Source organism: Passer domesticus, chromosome 3, assembly GCF_036417665.1.
Source record: "Passer domesticus isolate bPasDom1 chromosome 3, bPasDom1.hap1, whole genome shotgun sequence".
NCBI lineage: Eukaryota > Metazoa > Chordata > Aves > Passeriformes > Passeridae > Passer > Passer domesticus.
The window spans coordinates 111,529,661-111,550,722 of NC_087476.1; the positions used below are offsets into that span (position 1 = coordinate 111,529,661).

At 38.6% G+C, this 21,062-nt stretch overlaps 1 protein-coding gene across 2 annotated transcripts in view; it reads left to right on the forward strand.

The window, feature by feature from the left end:
• Positions 1-15,996, forward strand: part of PPP1R21 (protein phosphatase 1 regulatory subunit 21) — a 31,114-nt gene extending 15,118 nt beyond the window's left edge. The window contains exons 10-23 of one of the 2 annotated variants that reach the window (XM_064415148.1): positions 1,019-1,120; positions 1,197-1,285; positions 1,854-1,930; positions 2,196-2,297; positions 2,920-3,012; positions 4,347-4,474; positions 4,824-4,976; positions 5,741-5,833; positions 6,951-7,184; positions 8,530-8,565; positions 9,746-9,862; positions 10,756-10,854; positions 12,860-12,988; positions 14,726-15,996. In XM_064415148.1, the coding sequence (XP_064271218.1) occupies positions 1,019-1,120; positions 1,197-1,285; positions 1,854-1,930; positions 2,196-2,297; positions 2,920-3,012; positions 4,347-4,474; positions 4,824-4,976; positions 5,741-5,833; positions 6,951-7,184; positions 8,530-8,565; positions 9,746-9,862; positions 10,756-10,854; positions 12,860-12,988; positions 14,726-14,755 (1,482 nt within the window). In that variant the 3' untranslated portion in view covers positions 14,756-15,996. Of the gene's footprint in view, positions 1-1,018; positions 1,121-1,196; positions 1,286-1,853; positions 1,931-2,160; positions 2,298-2,919; positions 3,013-4,346; positions 4,475-4,823; positions 4,977-5,740; positions 5,834-6,950; positions 7,185-8,529; positions 8,566-9,745; positions 9,863-10,755; positions 10,855-12,859; positions 12,989-14,725 lie in introns of both variants that reach the window. The other variant, XM_064415149.1, reaches the window with a different exon arrangement.
• Positions 15,997-21,062: the final 5,066 nt, after the last annotated feature.

Here is a 21,062-nt window from a genome sequence, read left to right on the forward strand (position 1 = left end):
TTCCACCCAGGTTTGTGCATGCACGGATCAGAGCTTAGCATCTCACTCTTCTTGTTAACACTGTGTTACTACACTGTAATAATACAAGGAACAATTAAAATCTCTTGTACTCTTTTTGCCTGGGATCTTTAGCTGCTCTTGTGGTGTAAATAATCAAAGGTGAAGGTATCTTTCTGTGGGGTAAAATAAAAGCCAGGTTTGCTTTGGACTACCTGTATTAATTTGTGGAAGAAGCTTTTTGTGGTACTGAGGTACCAAAATGGAAAGCTGATGGTGTTGTTACATTTGATTGTGTGTAAGAGTACATCTTATGTTCTCAGGTCTGCTTTTTTGAAGGCAGAATTAACTGTAGGATTTAATTAAGCAATTTTTAGCCAGGTCAAGCAGGTCCATGAGGCCAAAGTCATAGTTTTAGAAATAAGAATTCTTCTGTGATCAGTTGGAGCTCCATGCTTTGCTTTAGCATAAGCATGCTTTGACTCATGTGAAAACTGGACTGGACACAGATAAAAAGACAAAAAAGACACATCTCTTGCTCTCAGTTTGACTTGGGTTTAGTTCTTCAGTACTTTGCACAGCACAGCTTGCAAATGTTTGTGCTGATGGACAAGGCTGGGAGGCAAACTACTTTTGGGAGGAAGGTGTGATAGTGTATTCTGTGCCTAAATGGTGCAGGGATCTAGCCTTAATTGGATGGAGTTGAGAAAGGAGTGCAGGAATGTTTAAAACTAAAAACCAAGGGTTTGGTGTGCTGTGCATGGCAGTTGAAATGAGACTGGATGCCCTGGCAAAGCCCTAGGTGTGGTTTTGCCTGGACTTCCAGTGCTTCTCACTTTCCCTCAGGATGTGTTTTTGACTGTAGAAGAGATTGCTGTACATCACCGGACTGTTGTATCTCATTAGTGACATCTTGGGCATCGTTAATGGGGCTTTGCCAAAATGTCCCGTTCAGTTGCTACCTTGGCAGAGTTCACAGGAGCTGTCAGCAAACACCATTTTAAAACCTCTGTGTCCTCAGTTCTCACAGTATCTCCATGAAAACGCTTCCTATGTTCGCCCTCTGGAGGAAGGAATGCTGCACTTGTTTGAGAGCATCACGGAGGATACTGTGACAGTCCTGGTAAGATTTCCTCCTTTTAGTACCCAAAAACATTTTTACAGAGCAAAACCACTTAGCTGTTGTTTTTTCCTTACAGGAAACAACTGTGAAATTGAAGGCCTTCTCAGAACATTTAGCTTCCTACTTAGGCTTTTTAAGAAAGATTCTCCCATATCAGTTAAAAAGGTACCTTTCATTTGATAGATCAAATTTAAAGGCACTGTGTTAGGCATGCAGCACTGTCAGCACCTACAACTCAAATATTAAGTCTAATCTTAAAATACTTTGGCCTCTGCTGTCTTAAAAGGCTGAACTTTTTTTTTTTTCTTAGTCTTTTTGCATGTTGTTTTCTAAACCTTGAGGTTAGGCACACCTTTTTAAGACATTAGGACTAAAAACATGTAATTTAAAGCCCCTCCACACACACCCTCCCTCACAGATGGGACTTTAAAAATAATGAAGCTTTCATTAATGTTTCTTAGTGTTATTCAGTAGCATTGATGCTATTCAGGTGTGATACACTGAAACTGTTAATGCCTTGAGCTTCTCTGAGGGTTATTCATCAATTAATAAATGTAGCAATGTAGTAAAACTTGGCTAGGTGTTCATCCCTTCTGCTGGGAAAATCTTTGTTCCTGAGGTGATTGAAGGGAGAATTACAGCTGCAAAGAACTGCTTTAGGAGAGGGTTTGGACTAAGGAAGAAGAAATCCCTTGATTTATGCCTCCTTTATACCTGTTCTCATGCTCTTTAGGAAGCAAAAGAGAGTTTATGTGCTAGAGGGAAAAGTCTTCAAGCTTAAATTGCTGCAATCAGTTCCTTGCTGTGAAAGTAAGTCATTCCTGGCTTGTGACAGAAACACCTGGGAGTGGCCATGCACACAGTAATTTTCGTGTATTGCTAAGTTCCTCTGCTGTGTCAGCCTTTCTCAAATCAATTCCTGGTCTGCTGTTGCTTTGGACTGGGGAGGTAGAGAACACCTATGTGCTCTAAAACTCGTGAGCTTGTTATTTTTAAGCCAATTGCTTGCTTTTTTAAAAAAATAATTCATATATTCCTAGTTTGGAAGAAGAGTGTGAGTCTTCTCTTTGCACAGCTGCTTTAAGAGCTAGAAATATGGAGCTGCACAGAGACATGAAAAGGTTGACTGCAGTCTTTGAGAAGCTCCACACATATGTCAGTCTTCTGGCCTTACCAAGTAAGTTCAGTTCTGCCTTGGCTGGCTACCCTGTGGCTGGTTTTCTGTGGGTTTTTATAGTATGATTGACAGTATGCCTTTTAATTATTAAATGGTTAATAAACTACGTTGTCTTACTAACCATCACTTCCAGCCCCTTGTTTCTGTAAGGTTATTATAACTGTCATGCTAATAAATAATAAAATGAATAAAGTGAGGTAAAGCCTTTGTGTGTATGTGTGTGGGGAAATTATCTCCAAATGCATCCTGTAAATAGCAGTAGGAAATGGTTATTGTATAGCTTCAGGTTATTTCAGTCTTCACTCTAGAAAGGCCCAGATTGTCTTTCCTACAGCTGTGAGCATGTCTTTCTGTATGTGTGGATTGAAACCAGCACAATTGATATTTATGAAATCTGAATAAAAACTAGGGGACTTGAAAGTCTTTCACTGCCTGCTCTGCCAGAATTGGATATATGTATATTTGATTTTGAAGGGGAAATTTAAGTAAATTAATCTGTTGTGACTCATACTCGATGCAAATGGTTCTAGTAGGTGGAAACTGAATTCTTTCCAAAGCTAACTTTTTTCATTCATGCTCAATTCTTAGTTTTGTGGTTTTCCTTCTTATATGTTACTCTTAGGTACAAGACCAGAAGGACTCCTTAGGACAAATTACAACTTTGTGTTTACAAACATTGCTGCAAGTCTTCATGGATTCCATGACATTTTAAAAGGTGAGAGTTGGGAATGTTGTCTTGTTTCAGCTTTGCTGCTTTCTTGTTTAGCATACACACATGCACTCTCTCTATAGCACTGCTGAATGTATTGTATGTGATAAATCTGCTTTGTTTTACCTTTACATGCTAAGAAACTAAACCTACTAACTACTTGTTTTAGACATTCATGTATGGTTTTCATTCCTCCATTCTCTTAGCTTTGTTCCTCAGAGCTGCTGGATTATTTAATTGTGGCTCTCCAGATTTTCCTGAGCAGTATCACTTCACTTTCTGAGCTTCATTGCTCTCCTGAAACTAGCACACAGAACGGAATGCTGAAATGTACATATTTCCTCTGCATATGTAGCATTGACCTAGTACCTGCCTTCAAAGTGGAATTTTTCCTTCCTATTTTTAGGGTGATGACTGTTTTTAACATGAATGTATAACCAAAGGTAACAAAGAAGTCTGAGTTCATTTTGAAACTTGGCTTCTTCTGGAAAATGGTTTACCTTGCTTTTATCAGAACAACATGGAATGTTACGTTTTCAGTGAAGGGGTATTTGGTTAAAACTCAGAATTTTGAATCTGATGTTCCTTCATGTCCTAGAATTTCAGTACCAAGGACCTGTTTCTGGGGAGCAAATAATCCAGAGAGATGAACTGGATTTTTAGTAGTTAGCTGTTTAAACATTAAGCTTTCATAATTTTAAGCAAAATTGGTGTTGTTTCCTAATAGCATGAATAGTATGGCCCCATTTTGCAGTCTTTGTTTTAAAGAAAAAAAGGAGATATTAAAGATTGTACCTCACACAAAATGAGACCCTAAACCAAGGGTTTTGTAGCACAGATAAGTTTTAAATACTTTCTACCTCTTAATATGGTTGCTATACTGTAAAGTCAATCCAACTTATACTTTAAAGGAAATACAGAAAATAGAAGTAGTGAAGAAAACTGTCAGTTGAATTCATTAGCTATCAACAAGAATGCTCTTCTTAATATCTCACACTCCCATTCTCCAGAATGTTTAATTTCTCTCTTCTTTCTCAATCCCAACTAATTTTGAACTTGTTAAGATGATTTCAGCTTACAGTTTGTGGTGGTGATGAGCTGGGATTTCTCCATTCCGTAGCAATAGTACTCTGTTTTAAAATAGATGCACATTGTTCACTTGTCATTTACTTTTTTTTTAATTAGACCACATTGAGTACGTTCTTACATGATAAACACTTGATTCTTTTTAAATTTTGCTCTTGTTGAAATTAATATATTTAGGCTAAGATGAGTTTGTGAATGACTTTCAAAAAGTTTTTTATTCTTAATTTGGCATAAATGTGCTTTTCATTTTCCAGATATTTCCAAGCACTATAGTCAGAAAGCTGCTTTAGAACAGGAAGTTCCAACTGCCACACAGAAACTCATAACTACAAACGACTGTATTTTATCCTCTGTTGCTGCTTTAACAAATGGAGCAGGCAAGGTAATGGATATTTTTGTTTCAAACAGTGCTTTAACTTGTGCAGATTTTTAAGAAACAAAAATAAACTTAGCTGAATGATTTAGAAAATCTCTGTGTGCCTCTGATATTAATAATCTGTAGTTTCATGTTGATTCTTGAGTTATTCTCAGGCTATGAGTGATAAAAGCAGATCCTGTGAAGAGGATGCTTTGTGTTAGGAAGGTCTAAGTTTCATGGAAGAGCCTGCAGCTTGTTTCAAAGTCTTGTTAAGTCCAGCTTCACTAAATAGTTGTCTTTCCAAAGAGTAATTGCTCCAATGACTCCTTCTGGTCAACTTAATTCAAAGAGCCACTTCTCTTGATGTTTCTAGATGGCCTCCTTCTTCAGCAACAACTTGGATCACTTCAGCACCTCGCTGAGCTACGGCCCCAAGGGAGGAGCAGAGTTCATCAGCCCTCTCTCAGCTGAGTGCATGCTGCAGTACAAGAAGAAGGCAGCTGCTTATGTGAAGTCCTTGAAGAAGGTTTGTTCAGCCAGTGTGCTTGCACAGAGAGAGAACAGTTCTGTTGATGGTTATGCCAAGCAGAATACAAACGAAGGGTTTGCAGGGTTTGGAATGGAAGAGATTGTCTGAATGACAGGTTTTGGCTGAGGAAGTGGAACCCTCAGTGCAATAATGCTACTGAAAACTTCAGAGAGTGTAGTTGCTCTCACAACTGAGGGTATGTGCCACTTCTGCCTTACCCATTTCCACTAATTATTTCTGTGCCAAGACTCCAAGGAGAAGAGGATGTCTGCTTATGTAAATTTCCTCCTGTATTCACCAGGAATATGGAGTGAATAAAAACATATTCTCACACTTGCAGTCACTGGAAGACACAGGGGGAAAATAAAGGAGGTACTCTCGAGAAACTGTGCTGAACCAAAAGATTGAATGCAGTCAGATCTCCCTGTTGCCTCCATTAAAAATAACAATTAAGTGATGTGCTTAGCAGTTGTTACTAAATCACTTTACTGCAATGTCTGTAAAGAGGACCTTAAGATGCCTTTGATCATTAATTAAACACTCAGTTTTCTGAGCACTTTTTAATCAACTGTACTTTTTGGGAGCTTTTGTATTTCTTGAGAGCTCAAACCGTTTTTTCCTACTGCCTGGTAAGCACTTAGAACATGTTTTTTTTTTTCCCTTTACTAAAGTAAGGAAACTAGGAAGAAAACAAAAGCAGAATACATGTTCTGATCTAGTGTGTAACATGTTTTGAGAGGGTTTTTTCGATTCCTCTGCAGCCTTGTGCAGATTCAGTGCCTTATGAAGAGGCTTTAGCCAATCGCAGAGTTCTGCTGAGTTCTACAGAGAGCAGGGAAGGTCTTGCACAGCAGGTATTGTACTAACATTATGGCAGTGTATTTTGTAAAGGTAAACTTGTTTTGAAGTCTCCACATTTATGTCTGTGGTCATTTGGAGGTATATATGAATATGCTAAACCTTAAAATTAGACTGTAGATGTCTTGTAGAGTTTTGAAAGTAAAACCCTTGTCAGGCTGGCTTATCTGCAGAATGTATGTATAGGTAAATAGAGGAGCCAGGATTATGCCATTGATACCTTCATTTGGAAATACAAGAAGTCAGGTAATTTTTAATAATTAAAATAAATGAAAAATAAAGACAGGAATAAGGCAAACTTAAGGATTAATTTTTAATGTTGTGTACTGATTTGAGTTCTCTTTTGGAATATGCAGGAAATATTTGCACTGGTTAGGAGCACTGATTTTTCTTTTCCATTAGAGTAATAGAGTTTCTATCTTCCACTATGCACATGTATTTTTTTTTTTCTGGAAGGTGAAGCAGGATGAGTAACATGGTATTTAAAAGGCCTACAGTTTGTCCATTGCTTCATGTGAATGAGAATAACTAATTAATATTGACACTTTATTAGCTTGTATATTCAGCCTATGCTTGACTCATTGTCATTGAACTGTTACAGAAACAAATACTTTGGTGATTTTTTTTTTTTGTAGTTACCAATATTCTAAGTGTATTAGTAGGAGTGAAATGAATTTCAGCAGAAATGTGCAGTGATTAGATGTGTTCTATTCCATAGTTGTTTTCTTACCTGGACAAAGTGGATGGTTCTGGCTGTGTGAGGTGGGACAGCTGGGAGGGGACAGTTTGGCTTTCTAGCATAGAAAAAGGTAGTGATATTGCCAGGTACACACATCTTTCAAGTTTTTATAAAATTCTTCTCTGTTTTGGTTTTTCACCTGGTACAATGTTGCCAGTTTTATGAGCTGTGCATGTTTCAAACTAATTAAATAATGTGGCTATTTTTGACAAAGAACCACAGCTAAGCACACGGCTCAAAACAGTGGTTGTTGCTGCACTTTGTTAGCTCATTTATGTAATGGTTTAAAATAATACTGTCCTGAAACATTTCCTGTGTTTGGTTTTTTCCTCCCTGGGTTCAATAACCTGGACTGTAAACTTTCCCTCCTAAAGGTCCAGCAGAGTTTGGAGAAAATTGCAAAACTTGAACAAGAAAAAGAACACTGGATGTTGGAGGCTCAGCTGGCTAAAATTAAGCTAGAGAAAGAAAACCAAAAACTGAAGAACTCTCTTAGTGGACATTTAACTGAAACTATCCAGGAGCATTCAGTTCTGCCAAATATAGCAGAACAAAAGAAGGAAACCACAGAAAAGAGTCTGAGGGAACCTATTAAGAGCACCAGTCTGGTAAGTGACCTTTCCCTTCAATAGAGGAAAATCCACTTTCTTTAGTAGCAGTGCTGTTTGATCAGTGGAACACTAAAAATGAAAGCCTTTTGACTGTATTGAAAAGCATTCACTCTTGGGGTCCTTGTATTTGCAAAGCTGCTTGCAAATTCTTTCTGCAGAGTTGGGCACTTCTTGGATTTTGAGACTTTGTTTGCTGTCTTTAGTATTGTGAAGATATTTTTGTAGTATTGTCCTTTTTTAACTGAGGGGGAAATAATAGGTGCTTAACCTCCTGATTTGTCTGTAGTTTGGAGACTTTGCAAGTGTTGTGTATCTCGGGTTGGGCTTGTGTTTCCAATACTTTTATTCATCCCTAGGTATGTTAAAGCAAATGGAAGTAGGTAGGTAGTGTTTGTAAATGGGTTTGAAGACTTAGTGGAGTCAATTTGGATTCAGCAATTGCTTTTGGATGTAGCATGCATTCTTTGCTGTTAAATGGCTTTTTCCTGTTTACTAACATATTTAAAATGATTTGGCTTTTCCCCTGAATTCCACTTCTGAAGTGGCATAGTGGTATTAACAGGAATGTCATCTGTAAGAAATAATAAATTTGCTCAGCATTCAATAGAGTTTTGTTTTTTTTTTGTCCTCCCCACTTTCCTACTCCAAGATAAAAGTAACTAGTGGATTGTTTTGAAAGCCCCAACTTCGAAGTACACTGGCATCTTAAGTTTTTGGTTCTCTATTTGATTCCTTAGGAGTTTGATGAGAATGTTACTCATGGGTCAACATACTGTATGAATGTTTCCCATAAACGTGAATCTCTAGTCCTATTGAGATCAAGGGGAAAAAAGCCCCTTGGATTCTCTGGGAAGATACCCTTTCATGAAACCAGGTATTGGCTTGCACTGCTCCTGTAGTGTTTTGTCAGTGCTTACTAGTCAGAGGGGGAAGGAAGGAATTTGGAAGGTATTCAACAAATCCAGGTTGACTTTCCTTCGTCTTAAACATGACAAGTAATGTTTCAGTGTGCTAACGTGGCTCTGAATTAGTTTCATATGATCAAGCAGTTGCATAACCATAGGAGCCCAGCTGCATCTTGTTGTTTTTATTGCCTTTTCCCTGTGTAGCTCCTAAGACAAGAGATATATTTTTGAGAGTTGGTGTCAGGTTTAATTCTGTTCAGGGCACTCGTGTAACCACTCTTGTTTATGTTACAGGTGGAAGTACTTAAAATTTATTTCAGTTTGAATGGTTGCAAGATTGTTTAAATTCCAAGTCTTTCTATGACTGAAACCAAATTGAAGCTATGGTATCTATTTTTTTGCAGTTCTCATTAAGTATATTTTCTTCCTTGTTCTAGATTGGAATGTTGACTGTAACTACTGATAATGAAAAGGTAATCTGTTTTAAACATTATTAAAGTCCATCTGTTAAATACTTCAGTTTTGATTCTGCCAAACTTATTCCACAGGTCTAATTACCAAGAATATGCCTCTATAATGGCACAAGTTGACCATGTAGTCTTTGTATATTAGATGGTCAAATTTCTGACATGCATGTGTTCTTTAATTTTCTTCTTCTGTTAGTGAGCTGTATTTGGCCCATGTAAGCCTTTTGAGCAGTGTGAACTGGAGTCAGGGTCTGCTCTCTATAATTTGAGGAAGGCATTGGTCTGTGCCTCAGCAGCCCAAACTGTATCCCAAGCCTCCATTCTTAACCCTGGAGGAAGGGCTCAAGCTGCATAAAAAACCCTGGCTGCAATGCCTGGGGTACAAAGCAGAGGTCACCCTGAAACAAGGCTTGAACCAGCCCTCAGAATAAAAGTTAACTCTTTATTTAGCCCTGCTATAATGTAACACTTGATCCAGCAGGAACTTCTGAGAGTAAGGTTCACCGCTTTCCCTTTTCCCATACCACAGGGAGCTGTGTGGATGTGTAGTTTGGTTCACTCCTTGTCTTCTGAAAGTGTGATTAAAAAGAGGTAGGGAGCTAGATAATAACTCATACAAGTCCTTAAAGGCTTCTGCAGTGCTGAACTTGAAGGTAATGACAAATCACGTGAAAGCTGACTCCAGTGGGTAGTCTGGAAACTACTGAGTTGTTGGGCTTTTTTATTTTTTGGTTTTTATTTTTTAATTTCAAATGTCTAAAGAAATTTCTGGAATGTACAACATTAGTAATGGTTATGACTTTTGTATGCTTCTGAAGTACAGTTATGTGATGGAATTCTTCCTTGTTGGGAAGAGACAGTAAGTTTTCACGTAGGTGAAAGCTGTTCTTCAGTGGGTTTTCATCTTCATCAGACACTTGATATATTAAAGCAAGTTTGATTCTTACCTCTTCAGTCAGCTCTTTGTCCTGTAAGCAAATCTGACCTTAAGAGTCCCCACTAGAGTGACAAATTGCAGTGTGGCTTGCTGTAATTCATCTGTTCTTTTTGGGGAATTTGATAGTTTTTGTAGAGCAGCCAGGGCTCAGAAGGTAAGAATAAAAATGTCAGTATAAAGGCAGTGTTGTGATTCAGCTGTTCAGTGTACTAAACATAACTGCTGTCTGCTTAAACTTTTCTTTGCCAGGCTCCAGATGTTGAGTCTCGTGAAGACCTGATAAAAGCTCATTACATGGCCAGGATAGCAGAGCTGACCTCTCACCTGCAGCTTGCTGACAGCAAATCAGTGCACTTCCATGCTGAGGTGAGCATGCAGGCTAGGACAGTAAGTCCTCTTTGTGAACTTCCCACAGGCAAGTGCTATGATAGTGAATTTCAGTATATGGAGCATAATGTTTTATACAAATCTGTTCCTGGAATATTTTTGATTGTGGTCTAGCATGCATAAAAACAGATACTGTAAAAGAGCTTTTTATGTTTAATAAATCCTTTGGTAGCCTTGTCTTGGCTGTATTAAGAAGTATAATGTGTGTCATGTATGGGTTTGTTCACATAAGCTGAAGCAGCTGGCTTTAGTTACCAAGGAAGTTTTGACTTAATTTTATAGTGATGCTGATGTCATTCAAAAATATTTGAGTGTATTATGAAGTGATGGAAACAGCTCTCCTGAGAAAATTGGCTCTTAGGCATAAGTTATACTACAAGAATGAATAAGATGATTCATTGTATCTATGGTTTCCTTTTCATTTCAAGTCATGAGGAAACTTTTCTTGAAAGTAGTGGCTGTTTTGATTTGTGTAATAAATGATGTGGAATACACTAAAGCTCCACGTTAATAGAGCAAATCCTCTTAAATATTTTTTTAAATGGAAAATTACATACTATGGAGGAACCATCTTTTCTGTGATATTTGAGCCTTGTATGAAGTGTTTGTATTGCTTTTTACTCATGAGAAGTTTTGTAGCAGTTACATGAAAAATATGATATTTAGAGGATTGGCAATATGGTAGCTCTATAAAATGAAACATTTAATGTTAACTATCCCATTACCTCTGCATTTAAAAATGTGCACAAGCTCTGAGTTCCTTGAAATCCAAGTGTCACAGATGGAAAAGTCCAAGCACTTAAGGATGCCACAAGGCAATACTGTGGAAGTGACTTTTGTCCCTTGTTCCCTCCCTGTCCTGTTCTTGGTAGTGTCGAGCACTTGCCAAAAGACTTTCTCTGGCAGAGAAGTCCAAGGAATCGCTCACGGAGGAGTTGAAGCTCGCCAGTCAAAACATCACCAGATTGCAGGCAAGTAAATTGTTCTGTAATGTAATAGATGCATTTTGTAATCATGTGTAAGGGGAAGTTGGAACAGAAAAATGACAACCATCTAGCCTGGCCATGCCATTACTAGGTCCTGTGTTGTGGAATATAAAAACTCTAGTGGTGTGTGGAGAAGAGCCTTAAATAATACACTTTAAATCCCAGGTATAAAGTTGAAGTGGAACATGCTTCCAAGAGAAGGTTATATTGGCCAAACCTGTGTGTTTTAACCCACTTGATGTCAAGGATTTTCACGAAAATGAGAGAGTTGTAATGCTTTAAGGGATGCTGGTTTGGCTGATTTCAGATGAAACAAGGAGTTCTTAGTCCTTTCTTGCACCTGGGTCTGAAAGCTTTAAAAAATGCCAGGTTGATTTGCATTTTTTTAATGTAGATACCTTAAGCAAAGATAGTTTTGGAGTAATCTTTAAGAAACTGTTGCAAACAGTAACAAAAGTCAACTCTTATGGCATCCTGTGAGTGTCCCGTCCCTTTGTCCTTCTCCTCCACAGAGCTGAGAAAGATGCCAGTAGTACAATAAAGTATAAATAAATACACAACTCATAAATTCCTTCAGGTTTTCTTTGCACTTATTTCATATCATTATTGCTCATCTGTCTGTGATGGTGAGTACCAAAATTGCTCCATAAAGGCTGTGAATATAACATTAGAAGCTTTGAGCTGTTGTGCCCATGAACAATCCATTTTAAACACTTTCTTGATTTGTTCCTTTAAGAAATTCCACAATAGATGTTGAATGCAGCATGAGATGTTAATTTCCAACTGCATATTTAACTTCCTGGGAAAAGATAGCAGGCACACACCATTTGTATGTTTAGTAGTCTGCATAGTAGTGAATAATAGACTTGTTTAGGTTGGAAGGGTCCCCTGAAGGGGATTTGTCCCCCTCCTTTGGTCAGATCCAGCTGTGGAACTGGATATTTCCTATACAGCCATGCTGGCCTTCTGCTACAGTCACTCCATATTTTAGGCATTGGATTCTGTCCTTGATCATTCAGCTTTCCTGGGCCCCTGTAAATTCCAGGGCAATTTTACCTGGGACCTTTCCAAGCAGACCTTGAAAGAAGCCAGAATCTACTCTCCTTGAGTCTAGGGTAGCTGTAATTCTGCTATTCATCTTGCTTCCCTCAGGATCCTGAATGCCACTAACTCATGGTAGGGGCAGCCAAGGCTGCCATTGGCTTTCACATCCCTGACCAGCTTTTCCTTATTTGTGAGTAACAGGTCCAGCAGAGAGCACCTCTTGGTCCCACTGATCACCAGCGTCAAGGAGTTCTATGCCACACTCAAGACAGATCCTCAGTTGCTTGTATTCCACCTTACTGCCTTTCCAGGACGTGTCAGAGTAGTTAAAATCCCTAATGAGGATCGGGGATCTGAGGGTCTGTGGGTGGGAGATTTTTATCTGCGTGCAGCAGATGCCTGTCATATCAACCTGTTGTTCTCCTACTGATCAGATGTATTAGTCTTCACACAGAGCAGGATTTCTTCCTTTCTGTCCTTCCTAAAGGGTGTTTATCCCTTCATTGCTGTGTCCTAGTCATGCACACTATCCCCTCATGTCTCTGTAATCCCAGAGAGATCATAGCTCTCTCTGCCTGCATGTGGAGTGGTGGTTCCTTCAGCTTTGGATGCCTCATATGTTCTTGTGCAGGCCGTGCTTTAACCCCATAAACTTTACTTGTTTCCTGGCTGGAAACAGTGGTGGAAAACTTAGCTGTTCCTCTTTTATGTAAGCCATAAAGAGTGGGGGGAAATCTAAAGGAAACAACGCAAAAATAAAGGGAGCAAGCCATGCATGGGACTTCAGGTAAAAGAAAAGTAGCTGCTGACTTCCTTTCATAAAACAGGGTTTTTTTAGCTGAATTGCACACACTCGGCATCAATAAGTGGAGGTGGAAGTGTGCTGCTTTGCCAGCAATCAATAATACTGAGCCAGAGCCTCTGGTTGTTTAATTTTTTCCCTTAGGATGAACTGATGACGACAAAGAGGAGCTACGAGGACCAGTTAAGCATGATGAGTGACCACCTGTGCAGCATGAATGAAACCTTGACAAAGCAAAGGGAAGAGATTGATACACTAAAGATGTCCAGTAAGGTGAGCTGGCAGTGCTGGCACGGGGCCCTGGCTGCAGCTGGGGGTGGCAGGGTTACATTTGGTGTTCCTGCAGCATTGCCCTTGGGCAAACCAGCTCACAAGCTGTAATTCTTGCTCTAAGCCAGTTGGAAAGAAAACTCCAAACTTGCTCCTTCAAGTTTCAGTGAAGAAAAAAATTCTTGCTAAACATACATGTGGGAAAGAAGAAGCTCTTCATGTCACTGCTTCATATCAGGTTCTCAAAGTGTACCCTCTGATGGCAGATCACACCATTTTTTTGTGTAAATGTGGTGAAAAGGGAGCTATTTGTAAATCCATCTGTTGAGACTGTGTGGTTATCATGTAGTTCTGGGTAGCAGTGTCCTTTCTGCATTCCTTTTGGTTGCAGCATACTCTGTCCTTGGCAGCTGGTCTCTTTCTCTCTTCTATTTCCATATTCTGGCTCATCTGTCCCTTGTGTAGGAATGAAAAAGTTGCCACTTGTATTCCTCTGTGAGCTTGAAATGCACACTTTAATTCTTTACCAGGCAAGAAGGCTACCCACTTGTCAGAAACAGATTTATTTACTTACCTAATGATGAAAAGTACAGAAGTCTGCTTTTTTGAGCAGACAGTGATTAAACCAGGGTATATCCTTCTCTGATGTTTCTAGGGAGGAACAGATGTTATGAAGGCCTTTGTCCTTCGTTTGACTGACTGTGAAACAAATTATCATTATTCTCCTTATTTCTGAGATGCATGGAAGCAATTGTCACTGAAGGATTAAAAAAGTAAAAATAATTTAAAAACCCTGTTCTGATTAAAGATCATATGATGATGATTTTTATTTTTTAGAACAAACTCTTCCTCCTGCTTTTCTTCAGATTTCTGAATGTTTTAACTTGGCATTGTATTCTTTAAAATTACTTTGTTGTGTAAAAGCCATTGTGTTTCCAGAAGGAAGCTCTTGGCTGCATACTGGCCATAGCACTTAATGTTTCTATAAAATGTTTTCTGGAATGTCTCACTTGCCACACTTCTAAGACTTGAATTGGTACTCTGTGTGTAAGGACCTCAGAATCTCACAACAGAAGCCACACAGGTTTTCAGATGTTACCAAATGTAGAAGGGGATTCAGCTGGAATCCAAATGATGCAGTTAAAGGCCTTAACACTTGGAGAGAGTTGTTGGTTAGATTCAAAACAAATGTTATCTTCAGGAAATAGGAAGACTGAGAATTGCCAGCAAGTAACTATTGCACAAATCTTTATTTTAAGCTCCACATTTCCTTTGTGGAATTACTGAAGGTCAAATGTGATTTGGCTAGCTGTGGAACAAACTCTGTTCTGAACTAGAAATAATCTGTACAACCTGAATTAAAGTAAAATTCATTTGGAAAAAATATCCAATATGGTGGGGAATATTAATGGTATTAATACAATTGAATGTATTGGAATGTCCCTCAAATGTCTTTCACAGGTTTCAGTTGTAGTAAGGTATTATTGTGCTTATTTGAGGTATCTGGTACTGTGCTTATTTGAGATATCTGGTACTTGCTTCTGTTGTGCTTATAGAAATAGAGAAATTTTCAGAGCAAATGGTTACAGTCTGTCAAACTAGAAGTCCATGCAGTGTTTATTTTCTGACTGTACTTTGTTTGCTGTAGGCATAAATTATTAGACATCAGTATTTGTGTGTTACCTGTCTGGATTTCCTTACCTGAATGATAATGTTCTCTTTTCATGTTTCTTGTTGCAGGGGAATTCTAAAAAGAACAAAAATCGATAGTTTACAGCTGAGTCTTTGGAAGCTGCTGCTGCACAGGATGCAGATAGTGACCATTCATTATCCAGTTCCTGTTTGTTCCAGGAAGCTGAGGCTGGTTTTGAGTCTAGTAAAAACTGAATTGGTACTGTAAATGGCTTAAAAATATTTAGAACTTGTAACAGATAAAACAGAACTTAATGTTGGCTCTAAACCAGGAAATACTCTGTGGATAATTTATATAGTAATTACCTTCAGTTTTTACTGTGCACTTTTTAAAACCAGGTTTTGATTTCATGTAACAACTTCAGATTTTGTATATTTTCAAATATGTTTCTGCATTAACAAATTTGGATTGGTGCAGTAGGTGTCTATTTTTGAGTTCTACGTTTAATGGTCAGCACATGTACATTCCATTACTTGTTAATAACAGTTTAAAAATGAGTTTGGAGAGTCTTTTTGGCCATGCAAGCTGTGCAGTTACTGTAAATGTACTACTCCTGTTCTCAACCCTCTAGAATTAATTGGAATTGTGGCTTGAAATGATTTTTACAAATTCACCAAATAAATGGGATCATTGTTAGACTGCAACAGTGGAAACCTTTCCTGCTTGCATTTGGCACTTTGGATTTCGAGGTAAGGAGCACAAATGGCTGAATTGGGCTACTTCAGTGAAATTGCTTTAAGGCATTTCTGTAACATTTTGTTTACACGTGTATGTAAATATATATTGGTTGAAATAGCTGTTTAAGGCTAGAGGAAACTGTGATTGTCATTTACCCTAAAAGAGTGAAACAATGTGTGTAGAATAGATTAGCTTACTGTGCTCTCTTACAGTAAAGAATATGAAATATGTAAAAGATTTAAGCACTGAATTTGCAAAAGGTCTTCATAGAATTGAGTTGTGATGGATTCACTGGGGAGATGCACATGGCTTTTCCTGTGTTTTCAGAAGTTTGTGAACTTCAGGCCTCTCCTAAATTTTGTTGTTTTTTTTTTTTTTTTTTCAAGTGAAGTTTAATATCACAAGTTTTCACAGCATTGATTTGTTGTTGGGGTGGGGTTTGTTTGTTTTGGGTTGTGGTTTTTTTTTTGTTTTTTTTTTTTTTCTTCAATCAGATGCTGTGCTGCTTCACACTTTTTACACCAGTCTTCTGTTCCATAATTTCTATTATGGCACTTGTTTGTCCCACGGGGGTTTACTCTGATATCAGATGTGCTGAAATGTATTATCAGTATGTAATAATAAAATCAACCACCTGAAACCAGCTTGACTTTTCCCTTCCTTCTGGCAGTGCCCAGGCTGCAGAGTGTGACATTGTGGTGAGGTGTTCCAGCTGCTGCTGCTGGGATGGTTACACCAGTCTAGGTGCTCTCAGTGCTTCTCTTTGTTCTGGTAGCTTTTCCTTTCAGAAATGCAAAATAGAAGTGGTTGTGAAGGGGAGAGGAGATGGGGAGAGCCTGCAGGGTTTCTTATTGATGTTGAATTAAGAACTATGTGCTGGTGCTAATGAGGGTTGGGAAATGTTGGCTTTCTCTCCAGCCATTTTATGGAAGCAGATACAGCTTCAACTGTTTCATTTAGATTTGGGAAGCAGATTGTTTTCTTCCAATTCTTTTGAAGCTGCCTTTTCTGAGGACTTTCATCTTGCACTTAAGGTACTAATCCAGTTATTTTATTCTCTGAATCAAATTACTAAACGGACACTACTTTTGCTGATAGTATTTTTCATAGGTTGCTGCCTTTAGAAAAAGATTTTGCTTAGGCCATTTTTTACATGGGTGAATAAAAATAGTGTGTGTTTAGAATTTGCATTGAAAAATCAAATGCTTGTTCAGAGTGCACCCCAATATCCAAGCTGGAATTCATGTAGAATGTACAGGCACTTAGGTACAATTCCAATGTACATCAGTTTATCAGCATTTTTTCTTTGCAGTGTTATTTCGGGAATGTATTTTGAGTAAGTTCTGGACAACTGTAAACTATCAATACCCAAAAGTAAAATCTGGCAGAAGAAATTTAAATCAGTTTTTTGGGTACTGCTGTAGTAGTGTTGTAAGGGGGCCACAGGATATTACACTGAACTCAGTGGCATTAGAAACTGGATCAGGTGGAAATACCAACTCCTTGTGCTTATTATCTACTAGCCAGGTGATGCTGAATCTTCCTCAATACCTCAAATGCTGTTAAATGTCAAAATGGTTACTGCACAAGGCTTTGCTATTAAAAAGCTGAAGACTTGTTTCAACCTTGCAGCCAAAACCTGATCTTTGAGGCAAAGTTTTCCAGAAAAATTATTTTAAACTGTATTTGCAATGGTATATGCAGAGTATCACGGAATGTGCAAAGTCTGGGCAAGGAAATTTTACTAATATAATTCATCTTCAGAAATGTGCAGTGTGAGTGCCTTCAAGGTGGTTAATTGGGGAAACCAGTAAGAAAGTGTTGTAAAGTGTAAAACCCTTCAGCAGAATACAGTGTAAAACCAGGGTTAAAGAAAAGCCTGAATGTCAGTTATCTTTTTTAAGGACAGTTCACTATGACACACAAGTTTTAAAGCATTTTTAGTACTTAATTTCTCCATAATAATGAATAATTTCTCATTCTCGGGTTTAAATGGCTAATTCAGAAAACCACTGTTTTAATGGTTTTAATTGGATTTTCAAAAAATCTTTGAGCTTTGTTTTAAACCTATACTAACATGTTCAAGGCTTTCAAAACGTTCAGCTGTCCTAGATTTCTGAAAGCACATCCCAGTAACTATTCTGGGTGTTGAAAATAAATACTTGATGTAATCAGGCATTGATTTAACTTCAAGATTGCCCTCCTAAGAACCACTGCTCCATCAGTTTGAAACTGCCCAAGAAGCACCAAAGCCATTGTCTATTTTACAAGGCCTTAAGCTCCTGGAGGTCAGAGGTTTCCCTGCCTGAAAGCTTAACTTGTAAAACAGAATCTTAGGCTGGTGTCATAAGCTGTGCAAGGGTGCATCTCATTGCTGTTTGAGCAATGATTGTTTTGAATTGCTACATCTCTGACTTAAGCAGCAATCAGCTGAAGTGTTGGTTTAAAGTTGGTGGTGTTTGTCATGTCTCTTGTTAATCCCTTCAGCTTCATTCTGAGCCAGTTCAGCATTTCATGGCATGATGAAACGTGCCAGATCTTCTTGATGCATGTGAAATATCCAGGCTGGAACAGTTTATTTTCCTACCTTTGGCCATTTATATGGTTATTTTCCTTTTTTTTTTTTCCCCAAGCCATCTTAATTTCTAATTTGTATTTATAATCCTGCTGCTCCACCTGCCCTCCCTTCCCTTGCTGGCAGATGAAGTTTTGGTGTGAAGGTTTTTGGCCCAGCATGTTTCCTAGGTGCTGACTTCACTGTTCAACAGTGCTTCCTACACTCCAAAAACCAGATTTGCTCCGACGTGCAAGGCATCAACTGCAAACAGGAAAGGAAATAAACTTTGTATCCACATAGTGCCTGTCAGGAAAAGGGAAAAGTTATTTAGTGGCTTGGCTGAGCAGTGTCAAGGCTGTGGGGTTTTTTTTAATAGTGTAAATCCAATGATATGTTAAACTTTGGAGAACCATCTGGCCCTGTAAATGGGGCAAACCTGTTGTTTAATACAGTCTGTATGTAAGGTAATTTGAGAGCACTATCTTAGCAACAGTAGGGTCATAATAAAAACAAAGCTTAGTGCAGTAAAAAACTGTAATTGCTGCCAGAGGTCTGATTACTTCCTCCCACGAAGGCTGGATGCTGCTCTGAGAATGCTTGTTGTGTCTCATTCTGCCTTTTCTGCCTCTGTCACTACCTGCAGGATTGCTCAGCTGTGAATTCAATCCACGTTTGTTTAGAGAGGGCACTTTTGCCCAAATTCCTGAATATTTTTTTTAATCACAGAGTTAAAAACTTTCTTTAAGTGCAGTTGTGCCTGCAGCGCTGCCAGCTTGGTCACAGAGGGGGTCGAAGAGCTTTGGGGGACCTTTGTGAGGCAGGGCCGGGCTGTGAGCTGCAGCACATGGAAACTGGCCTGGGGCAGCTCTCATTGTCTGCCTCTGCTGGGTGTGCAGGCAGCTTCAGACACGGCAGTGCTCATTCAGAGGCACCCAGCTCCTTACAGAGGCAAACACTCCAATTGCTGCACTGCTGAGCTGCAAAAAAACCCACCAAGTCTGTGATTGGCCTTGGGCTTAATTTGCACAGCAAGACACCCCACTAACAGCCCTAAAAGAATTCTGGTTATAAACCTCTTGCATGGAAATTGCAGAGATAGCAGTAGAAAGCACAATTTATCTGTTTTAGCACTGATTCATCCTGTGAGTCCAAAACTTTCTGAGCTGATGAGGTCTTAACTAATGCAGAAGTCTTTGAACCCCAGGCCTGGTGTCAAAGCTGTAGTTACAGTCTCCCATAAACAACACAGCTTTGTCCTGAGAAGGGTTAAACCCACACAGCTTAAGAGTCCAGGTCGTTTCCAGTTATTTTAGGCACTAGGGATTCTTTCATTAATTTTCTTGGCATCTAGTCAATGGTGGCTTGCTGCAGGCTCTGTCTGTATCAAATTCTTTGCTTCTGAAATGAGTGTGAGAACACCTTACACTGCCACACACTCCCCTTTCTGCCCCCTCATCCTTGTCTGCTCCCCCTTAAAGCTTCAACTTTTCTCTTGGATTTACAAGTCTTCAGTTTGGGCTTGAATAGCTATTGCAGAATGCTGCATCCAAGAAAGATAATTTTAATGAAGTTACGAGGCTGAAAAGGTTTGAGCTGAGAATTTCAGTGCAGTTGCATTAACTGCAGCCCTTGGCACAGGGAACAGCTGTAATCCTGGAACTGCTGCTGCTCCTCTTCTGTGCCTTGTTCTTAGTGACTTTCAAATTGTCATGTGCAGGGTTGGACAGAAAGTATGAGCCTGGAGAGGGGACAATCAACTTGACCAAAAGTTACTTCTGAAGTCTGGAAAGACTGGTTTATTTTTAGTCCAAACAAGCAGGCAAGAACAAATTTCTCTTAGATTATTGATCTAGCCCATGAGGTCAGAAACATTTGAAGCCAATTTCTCACAAAAATGACATCAATATGCTAAATTACTATAACCAATTTGTATGTAATAAATATACATCATTTAAATAGTGACTATACTAAACTTGTAAGTTTTTAATAGCAATTGTATGCAGTGAAAGGTGGTTTCATTTAACCTGAGGAGAATTTGACTTTTCAAAACAAAATGCATCTTAGTTAAGATGAACTTTTGCAGAAATTTCTTGCTAAAATAAAAGCAAAGCAGTGGAGGAAAGAGTTAAAATAAGTCTAGAAACAAGTGGTTTTCTGTCTCTATTTACAAATATTTGGTTCTAGCCAGATATGAACTGACAGGTTTCACTTTTGATAAAATAGTCATAGACAGTAAACATTTTATAAATAGGCAATGCACTGCAAATCATGGTAAGATCAATTTAAATATAATCAGCAATGTAAATGGAATTTGTTAGCATTGTAAAATGTTGAATGAGTTTTATAACTGCCTCTAGCAACATATAACACTGTATCTTTATGTCAAATGTTCCTCAAATTATATTTACAGTAGAAATAACTTTTAATAGTTGTAATTTATTCTGCATATACTATTCATCAAAGTCAAATTATTTTAAGTAACTTTAAATCTCAGTATCAGGGTTTTTTTTCCTCTGATGCTTGAGTTTATATTGCACTGAATTATTTTGGAAGAGAAAATGATAGCAGAATTTACTGGAGAAGAATAGATTTCTCTTGAAAATATATACACTTGCCTCAGCAAAGGAAAATCTGATCTATTTTTAGATATGCATGCTTTGATAAGGAGATATGAGAAATTAATACCCTTCCCACCTGAAAACCATTAGGAAGAGCTAATGTGGAAGCTAAACAGGAAAAAAGGTTTAATTGAATGTCGTGCAGGAGTACATGAGAGTTTGAAGGACTCATTTTGGAGTATGTAGAAAATGTTAGAAATTATTCCAGTTTCCTGGAATTTTGGCAAAACAGGAGGTATTGATCCACTGGCTCTCTCTGCTAGGAGGCTGTGTCCTGGGAGAAGGCAGAAGACTGAATTGTTTATGGAAAATACAGTTTTTATGGAAATACAATTTTGACACCAGGCCTGGATTTCAAGAGCAGAAGATTTAGAGGGATGGAATTCCCGAGGGAAGAGGTTGGGATGAGCTTCTGGCACTTCCAGGGCTGCCATGCTGGGATGAGGGAGGCAGGTGGAGCTGCCTGGCCCTGTCCTCAGCCTGGAGACCTCAGTCTGGCAGTGCTCAGAAAAGGCCTTCAGGGAGAGAAGA